This window comes from Dipteris shenzhenensis, chromosome 5 (genome assembly GCF_047967505.1).
Source record: "Dipteris shenzhenensis isolate YYH24624 ecotype China chromosome 5, Dip_SZ_1.0, whole genome shotgun sequence".
Classification (NCBI taxonomy): domain Eukaryota; kingdom Viridiplantae; phylum Streptophyta; class Polypodiopsida; order Gleicheniales; family Dipteridaceae; genus Dipteris; species Dipteris shenzhenensis.
Genome location: NC_141600.1, coordinates 47,380,579 through 47,396,297, shown reverse-complemented (window position 1 = coordinate 47,396,297; position 15,719 = coordinate 47,380,579). Strand labels below are relative to the sequence as shown.

At 42.1% G+C, this 15,719-nt stretch overlaps 1 protein-coding gene across 4 annotated transcripts in view; it reads left to right on the top strand.

The window, feature by feature from the left end:
• Positions 1-13,500, top strand: part of LOC147902107 (protein RRC1-like) — a 67,637-nt gene extending 54,137 nt beyond the window's left edge. For 3 of the 4 annotated variants that reach the window (XM_087374679.1, XM_087374681.1, XM_087374682.1), the window contains 9 exons: positions 6,577-6,651; positions 8,126-8,347; positions 8,511-8,569; positions 8,695-8,788; positions 9,692-9,829; positions 9,936-10,160; positions 10,479-11,461; positions 12,466-12,659; positions 12,855-13,368. In XM_087374679.1, coding sequence (XP_087230805.1) covers positions 6,577-6,651; positions 8,126-8,347; positions 8,511-8,569; positions 8,695-8,788; positions 9,692-9,829; positions 9,936-10,160; positions 10,479-11,461; positions 12,466-12,659; positions 12,855-13,210 — 2,346 coding nt within the window. In that variant the 3' untranslated portion in view covers positions 13,211-13,368. Of the gene's footprint in view, positions 1-6,576; positions 6,652-8,125; positions 8,348-8,510; positions 8,570-8,694; positions 8,789-9,691; positions 9,830-9,935; positions 10,161-10,478; positions 11,462-12,465; positions 12,660-12,854; positions 13,369-13,436 lie in introns of those variants that run through there. The other variant, XR_015541002.1, reaches the window with a different exon arrangement.
• Positions 13,501-15,719: the final 2,219 nt, after the last annotated feature.

The window sequence follows — 15,719 nt, the reverse complement described above, 5'->3', positions numbered from 1 at the left end:
AGGCCCAGCCAAACAAACCGACCCAACAGCCTGCTTTTGGCCGACCCAAACAGGCCAACCAGCCAACCCACTCCTTGCGGTCTATAAATCCAGCTTTTGGGGTTCTTTTGTGGATCTTTGGCTCGCCCTCCCTACTGGCTCCCATTGGTCCATAATCAGCCTCATTTCCAAGCCCCTAGGGTCCTTCAAAGCTTGCTGTCCTGGTCTCCCTGTGTATTTCTCTTACAGAAAATCAAATTAGACATGATCACAAATTCATGATTTACCAAAACCATAGAAACTAAGAACAAGGAAACAAGTGGTGGAGAGAAGAGAGAGAGAGAGAGAGACACTGCATGGGGTCCGATCTCCCCCCCCCCCCCCTAGATGGTGGCTCTTGCTTCCCATCTAGAGTATTTATAATTGTAATTCCAAAAAGCAAAGAGCGGTTTCGCTTTCACATACTAGACTGGTACACAGGTCCATCTTTGATAGCACCCGATGGCACCACCACCTTTAGTCATGAACCCGCCTTCAAACTCGAGCTCTCCAGGTACCAGCATCCTCCAACTGTCCCCCTCATGATGGGTGAATAGACTGAAGTCCTCCAGGAATCAAGCTCTAAGGATCTGTTTCAACCCGTCCTCCATCTGGCTAGGGTCTGCAACCAAACAACATACCCGAGACATCAATATATACCTTTGTAAGACTAGAATAAGTCCAATCATACAAATTTAGAATTTTTGTAAATGAGAATAAGATTAGCTGTTGGGGCTTCTGCACCCGCGTAAATCCAGATTACCTAGACCGTCAAGCTCCAACTGTGGTTCTGTGTTGTTGTCTCCCTCTTAAGTCACGACCTTTGTTTGACACAGAGTCTTAGGTCCTGTCGAAGAATCCTCTGCTTAAGTAATACCAGCCAAGCACCTAGATGACTCTAGGCACTCGTCACTGTCCATCACCTTCACAAAGGATCGTGACTCCTTCCAACCAATCCTCAATGTCTGACATCCTGATAGTAACATCTGGGTCCATGTACCTAATCTCAGCAGTGTTTGGAGTTTCCACCAAGAAAGTTCCTCTATCACTAGCTGAGCTGACTGCTCTAACTTTGAGTTGGCATCCTTCTTCTTTTGATCAGCCTTCTTCTTTTTGCAATCTTTCACAACATGGCTTGGCTCATCATAGTAGAAGCACTTCCTTTCTTTCTTTCTCTTCTTCTTGTTGTCTTCATCTGAAGAGTCCATTCCATCATCATGTTTGGGCTTGCCTCTGCCAAGCTTACCCTTGCCTCTGCCTTTGTCTTTGCTCCTGTCCTGAGCTATTAGGCCTTGTCATCCTTATCTGTACCGTACTACGTCTTTTCTTGAGCTTCTTGCTACAGCAACAGTGAAACCAGCTTCTCGAAAGTCATCTGCGCTGCCCTATGCCCTGTAGTCATCGTAGTCATAAAACTACTATAGCTTTGAGGAACTTTCCCAGCAACAGCCTTGCCATTTTGGTCGAGCTCGTCCTTTGACCAATTGCCGCCCGTTGGTCCCACACCACCTTCAGCTTGGTGATGTGTTCCTGTACCGATTCTGTTAGAATTATTGGTATATTCTAGGAAGTAGCCAATGCAATGTAATAAGTAGGTTAGGGGGACTTTTTCCTCATTGAGATTTTTCCCCCTAACCACAGTTAGATCCCTAACTACGGTTAGTGGATAGGATAAGGTTTTGTCACTTAGACAAAACTTCTCACTCTTGTACTTTCTCTTACACTTATCTATTCAAATGTTTTGCACCTTCTTGCTCTCTTGCATTTTGCTTGCCCACCTCTTTCATTTGATATCAACGCCTGCTTCCTGCCTCCAGCCCAAGCTCCTCCTGTCCGAGCAGCTCGTGCTCCTCCTCCAGCAGCAGCTCGTGCTCCTCCTCCAGCTGCATTCCCGTCAGAGCGTGACATCCGTACAATCATCGTCCGTATAGTCCGTACGACTGTACGAAAATCAGGAGTCATTTTGGCCGTACAGTCTGTCACTCCCGTACAGCTTGTTCCAGCAGCTCTCGTACATCCCGTCCGCACCAGCTCCCGTACAGTTTCGTCGTACTGCTGCAGTTCCGCTTACAGCTCAGCTCCCGTACAGTTCCGTTGTACTGCTCGCCGTACTCCTACAAGGTTCCGTCCGTACAGCGCCATACCAAAATACTCTGCCAGCGCCATACACTATCCGTACATCGACTGTACGGTTCCGCACAACTGCACGTACTCTGTCCATACATCGTACGGATCTGAGCGCTGCAGCATTCCATACACATGCGTGTCAGTTGTCCGTACAGCCATACAGTCCATATTGTACGGATTGCTTGCTTTCTCCACCTTCACAAGTTTCGTGTACACAGGTTCCGGATTGTGCAAGGTTTCTTGAGTAGGTACATTTTGCAGTCAGCCATTGTTTGGCTTGCATTCTGGGAGCACATTTGGGGCATCTTGTTTGTTGCAGGCATTGCAGTCAGGTTGCAGAACCTGCTCCAGAAATTTGGGGCTTTTTGGTTTTGCTTGCAATCTTGCAGACAAAATTTGGGGGTTTTGCTACACATAAACTTCTTTTCTCTTATTGACCAAAGTCAAAATTATTCTCTCTTTCTTTCTTGGGACGTCAAAATACCATCTCATGACATCCCCTCAGCTTGTTTTTCACTTGCCCTCAACAAAAAAGATTCTTGGTATAGCTACAAACTTGTGGATACTCTAAGAAAAACTCCTCATCCACCCACTTGGCATCTAGTGCCGTGAATTTGACAAGGTACCTTTTGGTAACCTTGCAACTGGGCCCTCCTTGTTGGAATAGGATTGGTCACCTCCCCACTGTGAGCTCCCATATGAGGAGTGCATCGGGGTCGGGGGGGGGGGTAGTAATAGGCATGGGGCTGCCACGTGGGCAGCACAGAGACAGTGCGTACCTGGCAGAGGAGATCCACCATGGAAGGCAGATCTGGATGCAGATGCTGTCCATACATGGTGAGGACAGAAATACATAGGGGAACCAGGACAGCAAGCTTTGGAGGATCCTAGGGGCTTAGAAATGAGGCTGATTATGGGCAGGCCTCCCTGGGCCAGTGGGTGGCAGCCATGTGGCCAAGCAGGGCCAGCCAAAAATTTGCAAAAAGCCCCAGAAGGTGGATTTATAGGCTGCAAGGAGTGGGTCGGCTGATTGGCCTGTTTAGGTCAGGCTGTTGGGTTGGTTTATTAGGCTGGGCCTTGAGCCCTATAAAAGGGGGCACTTGGGCCCTCATAATACCATCACTTGCAGCAGCAACCAACCAGCAGATAGGAGCAGCAAAGGGACTTCCATTGGGCCTATATTCAGGAGGAGAAGGGAGCCCAGGGAGCTGCAGACTAAAGAGCTAGGAGAGCTGCCCACCTGGCCTGACTTTCCGGACAGCAAAGTGGAAGAGATCCTTTGGACAGAGAGTCTACATATGCTTAGTGGAGCATACAAATTCAGAGATCTAGAGGTGCCAGGCATAAAGTAGGAGAACCTTTTGGTATTGTATCCTTTCCAGTTGGTAGATGAACGGAATTATATAAGAGTTTTGCTTCTATATTTGTCGTTGAGCACAGTCTATTTGCTGGCTTGCACACACAAGAATGGTTGTGAAGTACACACATGTTGATGAAGCTTGATTCCATTGTGAAACACGTCCACATGTAATTCTTGGGCTAATCTATCAGTCTTCCGTTGTAGGATACACTCTGGTGTGATTTCAATTCCTACAGCCTTGACGGAATTTCTGAGGAAGTGGAGCTTGAGGGCAAGGACCACGAGATGCTTGGAGAAATTAGTAGCTTTGGTGTCTGAAGGATTGTACCCAGGCAGGAGGCTCGGGTTCAAGCAGGCGTCTGGAGGATTGTACCCAGGCAGGAGACTTATGTTCAAACAAGTGTACAACACTCTAAACTCTTTCGAGGCCTGGACGACATTGAGGGATATGTATGAGCTTGACAATGAGGGGAGAATCTTGGACCTCGAGATAGAGCTGTACGGCATGAGGATGGATGAAGAGGAATCTGAAGGAGGTGGACAAGCAAGATGCAAGAAAGCAAGAAGGTGCAAAACGTTTGAATAGATGAGTGTAAGAGAAAGTACAAGAGTGAGAGGTTTTGTCTAAGTGACAAAACCTTATTCTATCCACTAACCGTAGTTAGGGATCTAATTGTGGTTAGGGGGAAAAACCTCAATGAGGGAAAAGTGTCCCTAACCTACTTATTACATTGCATTGGCTACTGCCTAGAATATACCAATAATTCCAACAAGAATATACCAATAATTCCAACACCCCCCTCCAGTGCCAATGTGATGTACAAGGTAGTGATCAATCACCAAAAGGAGATAAGTTCAGGGCACTGCGAAATGCCTCAAACTTCTCACGTGGAAGTGCTTTGGTGAAGATGTCTACAACATTGTCATGTGTTGACACATAGATCATACTGATCTTCTCTGCATGCAACTTCTCTTGGACATAATGATAATGAACCTCAATGTGCTTCGTGCGGCGAGCATGAAACACATGATTCTTTGCCACTGCTATAGCACTCTGACTATCAGTGAGAATCGGAGGAGGACCCTCCATTGAGAGATGAAGATCAGCAAACAAACGACGCAGCCTAAGACATTCAACTGTCACTGTGAAAGCTGCCCTGTACTCAGCTCACATGAGGAAGTAGCCATTGTAGATTGTTTCTTGCTCAGCCAAGAAATGCAAGCTTTGCCCAAAAAGAAACAATTACCACTAGTGGACTGCCTGGTGTCATAGTCTCCAGCCTAATCTGAGTCACTGTAAGCATGCATCTGGAAGTCACCCCCCCTGGGAAACATCAAGCCATAAGACTTTGTGCCTTGCAAATAACGGAAGATGGCGTTTTATAGCCTGCCTATGTGTTGTCTTTGGGCTGTGCATATACCTGCTCACCTGAGATATTGCATACTGAATATCGGACCTTGTATTGCACAAATAAATGAGGCATCCAACAGCTTGGCTGTAAAGTGTGACATCCATTGATTCACTTGCATCATACATAGTAAGCTTCAGCCCTGGCTCCATGGGAGTGGCTATAGGCTTACAATCTTGCATGTTGAACCTATCCAAGAGCTTTTGCACATACTTGGATTGAGACATAACGATGCCACGCTTGTTTTGTATGAATTGGATCCTCAAATAGAAATTTAACATGCCCAAATCTGTCATGTCAAATTCAGCTTTCAACTCAGCTTTGAAATTTGCAATTATTTTCTCATTTGACCTTGTGAGTAGCATGTCATCTACATGAAGAATGATGCCCCCCCCATCCTTCTTGATGTAGAGGGTACTTTCTGTGGGACTATTGTGTAACCCCTTACTTGCCAGGAAGGTATCAATCTTGGCATACCATGCATGTGGGGGTTGTTTCAGCCCATATAAAGCTTTATTCAGCTTGCAAACTTGAAGTGCATTGCCAGAAAGTTCAAATCCAGGGGGTTGTTTGACATAAACCTCTTCTTGCAAGTCCCCATTAAGGAAAGCTGTTTTTATGTCCAACTGATGGACATTCCAAATAAAATTTGCAGCCATGGCAATAACCGACCTGATGGTGCTCATCGTAATCTATGCCCTTTTTGTGAGCATAGCCTTCTCCTTTAGTGCTAGCCTTCGTCATGGCTGAGTTTGCCCTTCACCTCCGGAGTGCCGATAGAAACTTAGTACGAAGACTTTGTATAAATGGATGCTCAAGTATGTGTGGGTGTGTGGATTTGTATGTGTGAGAGCATACTTTTATACTATGGTCTACACCCACTATTGGGCGCTGATGACGTCAGTGGGGATGTCATAGTAGCTAGTCCCTGCCATGCATGATGGAGTTTATGGTTTTCAAATTTATGAGCGACTCTCGTGAGATTGAAACTGCACACTGTTGTGTTTTTAGAGGATGAGTTTGGGAATGTTCCTTGATTCATCTAGGTATATAGCCTTTGGCAACCAGCCGTGCCTTGTACCTATCAATGGACCCATCTGGCTTCCTTTTCACTTTGAAAACCCATTTGGTACCAATGGCATGTTTCCTTGGTGGCAAATCCACAACATCCCAAGTCTGATTTTTCTCAATGGACTGCAATTCATTGTGCATGGCATGCATCCAATGCACATTATCCTTGGCTTCTTCAAAAGAGTCAGGTTCTTCTTCATCAAGAAGAGTACTTGCATAAGCCGTCTCATCAGAAAGAGCCCCCCCTTGCGTGCCTTACTGCACTACTTGTCTTGCCAATCAAAGGTGCCTTAAGCCTACTCTCCCTGAGAGCCTATAGCAACCAATTCGGAACTGTTTTGGCTGCATGTATCTCTTGAATCTCTTGCTTGCTGCCTAAGCTTGTTATGTTTTATTTTTGAATATAGCTGCTGTGCCTCCTTGGGTCTGTAGGAGTTGTCGATTATTGATTAACATAAGCTAGGAAGGCTGGTGTGTAGTGTTCCAGTGTTTTAGAGCTGATGTGATTGACAGCCTTTATATTATGAGCACTTGTGTTGACAAGCAGGATGCTCTTTGTACTTCTCATGTGTCTAGATTGATTTCATGCAGGGAATTAAAGCTAATGTCGCATGGTCTGGGCCGGGCGCTCCAACAAGTCTTGTATCTAGCCAAACATCTGAAGTGGTAAGGAGAATTTTAATTTAATTTTATTTTTAAAAAGAAAATTTAACAATAAAATTTAAGTTCCATTTTACTGTTAGGCTATTCAGGCTGCTTGTGAACAAGTCTAGGGTTTAATGATAGGCTTTGAAACATCTTTTCCTTTGTTGTTACTTTTTTGTTTACCTAATCTATTTAAACGCCTTCCCCTCTTGTTTTGTACCTTTTGTCTTTCCTCTATCTGTCTCTTTGCCCTCTTTCTCATTGCCGTTTTTCCTTCTGCCTTGGGACTTACCTTTTTGTGTGTTTGTTATGTTCCTTTGGCTTTGGGAACTGCTCAGATCAAAACTTTTCTTCTCCTTCAATGCTGTGTGTGTGTGTGTGCGCGCACGCGCTTGTCGCCCCCCACACCCACCCACGCTCCACCCCTGCCAAAGTTGCAACCTGCAGATATATAGCAATGAATATGTTCTGCTTTTAATGTTGCCTTCCGTATTGTTGTATTTGTCATAGCTTGGATGAGAAGCCTTTCAGCTAGTGCTACCCTTGATTCTCGATGAGTCTGCCCTTCATCTCTAAAATCTTGACAGAAATCCTGTACCAAGACCTTTGTACAAATCCATGCTCATGTGTGGGTGTGTGGTAGTGTCACAAGAAACGTTTCAAGGTTCTGACAGGCGAAATGCCTAGAAACGTGGTCAAATTAGTGTATTTTATATAAATAATAAAAATAGTGGATTTTTTATTAAAAAAAAAAAAATCCACGTTTCGCACGTTTCTTAGAATCGTTTTGGGCAGAAACGTTTCTTCATGTTTCTACTGCCCGAAACGCGTTTTCTGGTTACACTGGTGTGTGGATATGTGCTTTTGTGTGAGAGTGCATAGTCTACACCTACGATGACCTCGGGAAGGATGTCGTGGTAGCTAGTTACTGTAAGGAGTGATTCAGTTTATGATTTCTATTCTTGTGGGTCATCACAATATTTGTCTAACTTTTAGCGGATGACTTTGGGTTCATCTACAAGTACACATGCATGCACAGTGTGTATGTGCATGTGTGCTGTGTGTAAACATATGTATGCACATGTGCTCCCCTTAATAAAAAAATAATTAGTTTGCCCTTGCAAATATATGCATGCTTGTATCATGTAGAATATCTGCTTTCAGATAACTGGTATTTCTTAATAGCAACAGAAAGTTTACGCCCTCTGGCATTATGTTTTCTTGACTGCGTTGTGTTGCTTCTGTCATTTGCTGTTTTTGAAGGGACAAATTTTTGTCCTTTCAGAGCTCCTTAATAAAGTAAGGGGAGGCTAGGCAGCCACTTTTACCTGCAAATGTTTCAAACTCTATGTTGTGAGAGAATTCAAGATAGTGCATCTCTGTAGTCTGCCGTGCAATGTTTGTTGAGCAATCCTGAATTATTTACATTGGCTATGTTTCACATTCAGGTGTAGATTTTGTATTGTATGGTTTCTGAGCTCTGTTATATGTTCAGGTGGTAACGCCAAACATTCCAGATATTGAGGTGGTACCTCCAGAGGATAAACGCTTGCAGCATGTCATAGATACTATGGCTTTGTATGTCTTGGATGATGGATGTGCATTTGAACAAGGGATTATGGAAAGGGGACGTGGGAATTCCATGTTTGATTTTTTGTTCGACTTGGGTTCAAAAGAGCATACATATTATGTATGGCGTCTGTACTCATTTGCACAGGTAAACATAGTGCACCAAATATTCTCCATGTTTGATGGATAGTTTTTAGATGTAATAATACATTTTTGATGTAATAAGACATTTTGATGTAATAAGAAATAGTTTTTAGATGTAATAAGACATTTTTGATAAGGCTTTTGATGCTTATGACTATGAAATTCAGGGTGATACGCTTCAGAGATGGCGAACAGAACCCTTTATTATGATCACTGGGAGTGGACGGTGAGTAAATGGATACTTTAGCTTCTTGAGTGCATTCACAGTTAGAACTATTTGACTTTAATTATCCTTTTTTGTGGTGGAAAAACTTTCAAGGAATAATACTAAGTTTGGATTTTCATACTCAGATGGGTACCTCCTCCTCTTCCTGTACAAGCCTCTAGCAAAAGCCCAGAGCATGAAAAGACTTTCGGAACAACATATGCAGCTGGGGGAGGCAGAGTATGCTACTAATTTATTAGTTTAGAATTCACGATTTTATGGTATGAAAGGCTGGCCAGTCTTCAAGTATCGTACTAGAAATTTCTCAAATGTTAAAAAAAAAGTATTATTATGGTTGTTTGTTTGTAACTGTCATTCACATACCACACATATTTTCCTTGGTAAAATCTGTTCTAAGAATCTCGAATAGAGAATGTGAATGTGGAATTGGCAAAGATCTTTTAGCATTTATTTGGCCTTGACTGCCGACTGTGTGATAAATAATGTGAGCCCTCTCTGCCAACAGTTCCGCACTCTATGCAGTGGAAGTTGTAAGCAGCACGTTCTGTAGAACATGTATGACTAGCTCATCCAATTTGCTGCAGATTATTGTTACATTTGTGATTATTCAGTAATTTGTCCAGTTTCCTCAATAATTATCATATTTTCCCTTGCAAAGAGTTAGAGATCGATAATTTTTCAAGACAGGATGTTTTTCTTTGTGGATTCCATTAGCAAGTTGGCATAGTCCGTATGGATCTGCTACCAATCATGCAAGTCTGTTATTTTTAGTATGCATGCTTTCAGCAAGGGCATACGTTTTCAGCAATGTTAGGAGGGCTTGTATCTCAATTATTTCTGTCAAAGCTATTAATGCAGAACAAAGTAGCTTAAAATGTGCATTTGTTCACAGTTGGAGACACTTTCTATCCTTGTTCTGTAAATTAAAGGCAATTATGCAGCCATGTATGCATATCGGTTTAACTTATTACTAGTTGTCATTATGTCCTTTCTACTTCTGGTGCATGAACATGGTCTTTTCCCACAATGGTTTGCCATGTGTTTACATGCACACAGGGTATGACATCATACTGGTTGTCTTGAATAAGTTTGTGGCAGAACCTGACAATTAAATTTGTGCAGAGAGTAGAACAGGAACGCGCTTTGACAGATGCCCAGCGGGATGAGTTTGAAGACATGCTTCGGGCATTAACCTTAGAGAAAAGCCTCATCAAGGAAGCAATGGGCTTTGCTCTGGACAATGCTGATGCAGCTGGAGAGGTGCTTTTTGGATGCGTGCTAGTGTTTATGGTAGTGGTGATTGTAATTTAGTACAATTGAGTCAAGTGCATTATACCAGTCAGTAACTTTCTTTATTTGCGGGAAGGTGGTGGAAGTGTTGACTGAATCTCTCACACTGAAGGAGACTCCTATTCCTACCAAGGTTGCCAGACTCATGTTAGTGTCAGATATTCTTCATAATAGTAGTGCCCCTGTAAAAAATGCTTCAGCATATCGAACAAAGTTAGAGGCGTCTCTTCCAGATATTATGGAGAGTTTCAATGAACTTTACAGGAACATCTCTGGACGTATAACAGCCGAGGCCTTGAAGGTATGCATTCAAGCAATGATCTTCCATGGTGCAACAAGGCCATTGTCTGATATTGTCATTCCCTATCCACATTGAATTACTTTTTGCAAATAATTTTGATGGTTATAAATCCATAGCAGAAGCATATTATCCTTGGTCTTTCAACCTTCTGAGCTTTTAACTTCTAGCTTACTTAAGTGGAGGATGGATGTCATAGTGAACTTGAACTGGCTATAAATGATAATGATGATCTGTTTTTAAGCTGGAGTTTTGTATATATATTCTATAAAGTCATTAATCCTGTATATGGTGGACTTGTACCACTCGTGTGCATTGTAGGAGCGCGTCATGAAAGTCCTCCAAGTCTGGTCAGATTGGTTTCTGTTCTCAGATGCCTATGTCAATGGGTTAAAAGCTACTTTTTTGCGTCCTGGGAACTCTGGTGTACCAGAATTTCACTCTCTTTGGGGAGATGCACCACCAGTCAAGGATGTAAGTATGGAAGAAAAGGGGTTAGGAAGTGGGGCTGGTACTGAAGCTGAACAGGATTATGCTCTTGCAATGGGCAAGGGAGCAGCAGCCAGAGAACTGTCTAATTTACCGCTTGCAGAGCTTGAAAGACGTTGTAGACACAATGGTCTGTCCACGCGTGGGGGTATAGAAGTGATGGTTTCTCGTCTTCTAAGCTTAGAAGAAGCTGAAAAGCAGAGAAATCAGGAGCAGGAAGATGACTTCAGGTCTGGACCCAAGTCCGCTGGCATTGGAAGAGCCAGTGCAAGCGGAGATGGTGGGATACATGGAGCGAGGGCGGATAGCATATGGAAGTCAGGAGAGAACTTGCCAGCATTAAACGGCAGATGGCAACAAGAAAGGTATCGTGATGAGAGTCTCAGAAAGGGTGATAGGGACGAACCTCTTCAATTCAAGCAAAATGCTAGACATGAGTCTGCTGAACTTGGAACAGCCTTGACTGGATACAAAAGTGATGGCATTGAAACCAGAAGTGCGATGCTCCAAGATCCTGGTACTGTGCTAAGAAAGGACAGCACTGCAGCTTTTGTTTCAGAAACAACCATTTCTGGACTTGAAATCAAATCTTCAGCAAATATTTCTGGGAAGCTCAATTTGCCCCCTTCAAAATGGAGTCGTGAAGATGATGGGAGTGATAATGAAAGGGCGGAGAGAAATGATGTGGGCTTGAGCTATTCTTCGTCTGGAAGTGAAGATGTCAGCAACAGCTCAGGGAAGGGCCATAGGCAGGGGGCTTCTGTTGAGAGTACTGCTGTTGCAAGAAGTGACCCAGGCATGGATGAGGAACGCAGGTTTATTTTGATAACCATCCCTGGACTATCCTTCATCTCCTTCTTGTCTTCTATTGCTTTCACTTCATTCCACCGAGAATATTGATTTAATGTCGAGTCACAAGAATATGAACAATAGAATGGGTTAATCACTGCTAATAGTAAATCTTTGAAGAAGACATCCAAATTTACATAAGCTTGACTAATATCTGCACGATTGTTGCTGTCTGTTGAATCTCTGGGATTATCTGAGAACAATCCTGATTGAGGAATTAAAAAGTGCTTGCCATTGATAGACCATTGACAGATTTAGATGCTCATTTGGGAGAGACTAAAATGAAATCGTTTAGACTTCAAGCAGTTGTAGCTTGAATGAAGAGATTTGGACTACTTTTTGATTAGCCTTCTCCTTTAGTGCTAGCCTTCGTCATGGCTGAGTTTGCCCTTCACCTCCGGAGTGCCGACAGAAACTCAGTACGAAGACTTTGTATAAATGGATGCTCAAGTATGTGTGGTTGTGTGGATTTGTATGTGTGATAGCATATTTTTATACTGTGGTCTACACCCACTGTTGGGCGCTGATGACGTCAGTGGGGATGTCATAGTAGCTAGTCCCTGCTATGCGTGATGGAGTTTATGGTTTTCAATCTTACGAGTGACTATCGTGAGATTGAAACTGCACTATGTTGTGTTTTTAGAGGATGAGTTTGGGAATGTTCCTGGATTCATCTAGGTATATACATACATGGAAGAAGATACCACCGAAGCAAACACATCTCGGCTGGTATACATACGTCCACTTTTACTGTCTGAGTTATATCCTGGGATTCTAGCATAAAGAGTATATGTTGAGAGGGAATTCAGTCTGATAAGTGCCATGTTTTAAAGACTGGGAAGCTTGTTCTAATTTATCAATGTGACTTTACAGTCTGTTCTATTTGATCATCACTGTGTCTTGTAACTGTGAAGATTGTGTGAGCTTTTACTGGATTTTTATTTAATATTGCAATTGAAAGTTGACACAGGCAAAAGTTGCGACAGTTAGAGCTGGCCATCATGGAATATCGGGAGTCTCTTGAAGATTTTGGAATATGGAATAAAGAGGATATTGAAAAAAAGGTGTTTCTGCATAGAAAAAGGTTAGAATTGGAGTATGGACTAGCTGAAGAATATGTGAAAGGGGACATTGATGTTGAGAGAGATTCTTCTCGTATACAAGGTAAAACTGACTACTTGGCTCCTTTAATATTGACTGAAATTCAGAATATTAAAGCATTTTTTAAAGAGGCCTGACTACTGAGCAGGCATTGAATCATTATCCTTTAAAGGTGATTCAAGATGGGGCAAGTTCTGGCTGGGTTTTTTCCAAGGGTTGAACATTCATTTTACTTCAGTGTAATGATTTGTCTTGCAGATAGGAGCAGGAGGGATCAGAGAGAGGAGAAAAGAAATTCTTCTCATTCCAAGAAGCGCAGCCGCAGCAAAAGTGGCAGCAGGAGTCCTCCATTCAGCAAAGACAGGTCAAATCGAGTCAGAGAAAGAGAAGAAGAAAGGGAGTCTGCCAAGGAGAGAGAACGGGAACGACATCGGGAACATGAGAATGATAGAGAGAGTATTTTTGAATCAGAGGTGGAAGCTGATAGGGAAAGAGAGAGATACAGTCGAGATAAAGATAATCATGAAAGGGACAGAGATAAGGGGCGAGAAAGGGGTAAAGACAAGGACAGGGAAAAGGAAAAAGAGAGGGAGAAAAGAAACCGCAGAAGCTAGTAAGAGCATCTAATAATGTTGACATCATTTGTACAAGTGGGTTGAGAGTTTTGGGAAGAGCATAAATTACATCTCTGGTTGCTGAGATGTGAGATTTTATCTCCTGATTTGTAAATTTAGAAATTTTAACATAATATTAAAGCTTCTAATGTGCAATATACTGTCTCATTTCCTTAAACTAGCAAATCTCCAAGTCTTTAATCTCACATGTAGAATATTGGGCTAGGTGACACGGCAAACACAAGCATGGGTCTCAATACAAATGCAACAACTCACAATGCCGTTTTGAACATAGCGAAGAGCATAGCGTGCAATGAGGCACAGGTCTCTGGTTTTTTATTTGAGATTTCTTCTAAGTTTATATGTTTTACATAAAGCCGAAGCTTTTAATGTGCAATTTATGTAACAGGTGTTTCTTTGCTTTTAATCTGAAACAATAGCTTAGCTCGTATGTAGGTAATGGGCCAAGGTCACAAGCATCAAGATTGATGCAATGAAGCTGACAATGTATTATATAACAAAGCTGAGAGAAGATGCAACGAAGCTTACATAGAGGGCAGTTGAAAAAGTGACAACAGAGCAAGATAACAGTGGTACGCAAAACAAGGGCTCTCATGGTATTCGTCTATCCTAATAGGCATCGTGTGGAGGAGGGTATGTTCTAGACTCTATGGGTGTCAATGACTAATGACCACCTGTGTACATCATGACACACTGCATTTTGTAAACTACGAATTCAAGATTGTTTTCATAGCTCCTCACAAGACAATGGGTATGCTATGTTGTATATGTGACTGTGGATCATGTTCTGGGCTGATTTTATCCTACATCTACCTTTCTATGTGATGAGCCTTTAGTCTCTTGACCAGAACTAAAATAATGGCAGGTTTTCTACTTTAAACTCCAATTTTTCAGCTTGCCATCATGATATCAAATGGTAATGTCATCATATTTTGCCATAGTGATGAAATTAGTTAAAAAATTGAACTAGCCTTTGAACCCTAGAAGAAATTGAAGGAATGTTTGTGGAGCCCTCATGTGAAACAATGACACTTCGATTGAGAAAGGCTCATAAGCACTAAAAGCTTGGTTGATGAGTCTAGAAACATGGGAATTGTCAAATTTATATTAAGATTTTTTTCCAATTTGGGCCCTCTTAGATCATTTAGGGATGCAATAGCTACATTTCAGATCAAGCCTTTTACATCATTATAGTTCTCCTTCAACTATTTGGTGAGTATTTGTCTTTGACTTGATCTGTCATATGATTGTGGATCATATCTACAGCATGTAGATAAATATGGTGATCTTTTTGTGCAGTGTAGGGTGCCCATGGCTTTGGCTAAATTATTAGTTAGGTTTGTATACTTTTGCTTACCCTTGGCAATTAGAATTTTGTTGCTTGTGGTACTTGGAACTTGGAAGTTATTGATACCATTTCTAAAACTTTTGAATTTCCTTTCTATCTATTGTGGGTGGCAATGCATCATTGGGCATTGAGTCGCCTAATTAATGGTTGAACCCTCGATTGGTTAAGGGGAAAGGGTAGATTCATCATCGAAGATTTTAGTATCCCTAGGTCGACAACTAGCTTGTCAAGGATGTCAACCTTGGCTTTACTACCTACAATTCTTGTTTCTTTTTGTGGTTGTGAGTTATCTTAGGGAATATTGTTCTCCTCCTTTTTCTTTCTTCAACGTTCTGAACCCCGACTTTCTAGCTCCTTCTAGCCTTACAATAACTAATCATTTAGATCTTGGTCAAAAAGGAAAAGGTAGGCTCTTTCTTTTTTATGTGCCATGGAAAGGATCTTTGCTAGCATCATTGATACGAATGTAAATAGTGCCTTGTCAACTCCTCATGTATATTACTGCCTAGTTAATTCCTTCTTCCATCCCTCTATTCTACCTAGGTTGTGAACCAACTGACCTTGTTTTTTCAGTGATCCTTGTGTGATTTGGTAGTAAGCAAGGGCCTTACAGTTTCTTGATCTCATGAAAGTTTCTCAGATGATGAGTTTCTTTGCATATATTCTTGTCAAATTGAATGAGTTGGATAGAGTCACAAGCAACGTTTCTAGGGTTTGTCCTAGAAACACGTTTTAGGCATTTCTTCGAGAATTGTCAAGAAGCCCCTCTAAAAAATTTAGGTATTTATGCTTCATGTAGTGCATAGCTTGTTTACTAATACAAAAGGCTTGGAAAGGAAGGATTAGTAAAATTCTTGATGGAGTTTGCCATAGCCAATTTCTTCGTTTCGATGTTAGTGTGGTTCTTTCTAGGATAGTTGAGTTGTTTACTGGTGATACGAACTGGATAAAAATGAGTTTGTGTTCCAAGAGTTTGGCTAAAGCACAATGTATTGCATAGTTTGAAGCATCGATCTAAGATCCCAACTCGGACGTGTAAAGATAGGGGTTTGACATGAGGATTGCTTGAGCCTTTGGAAGGACGCTTTACGAATATGCCCACACACACAGAATAAGGATTATATGGGTCTTGTTAGACAT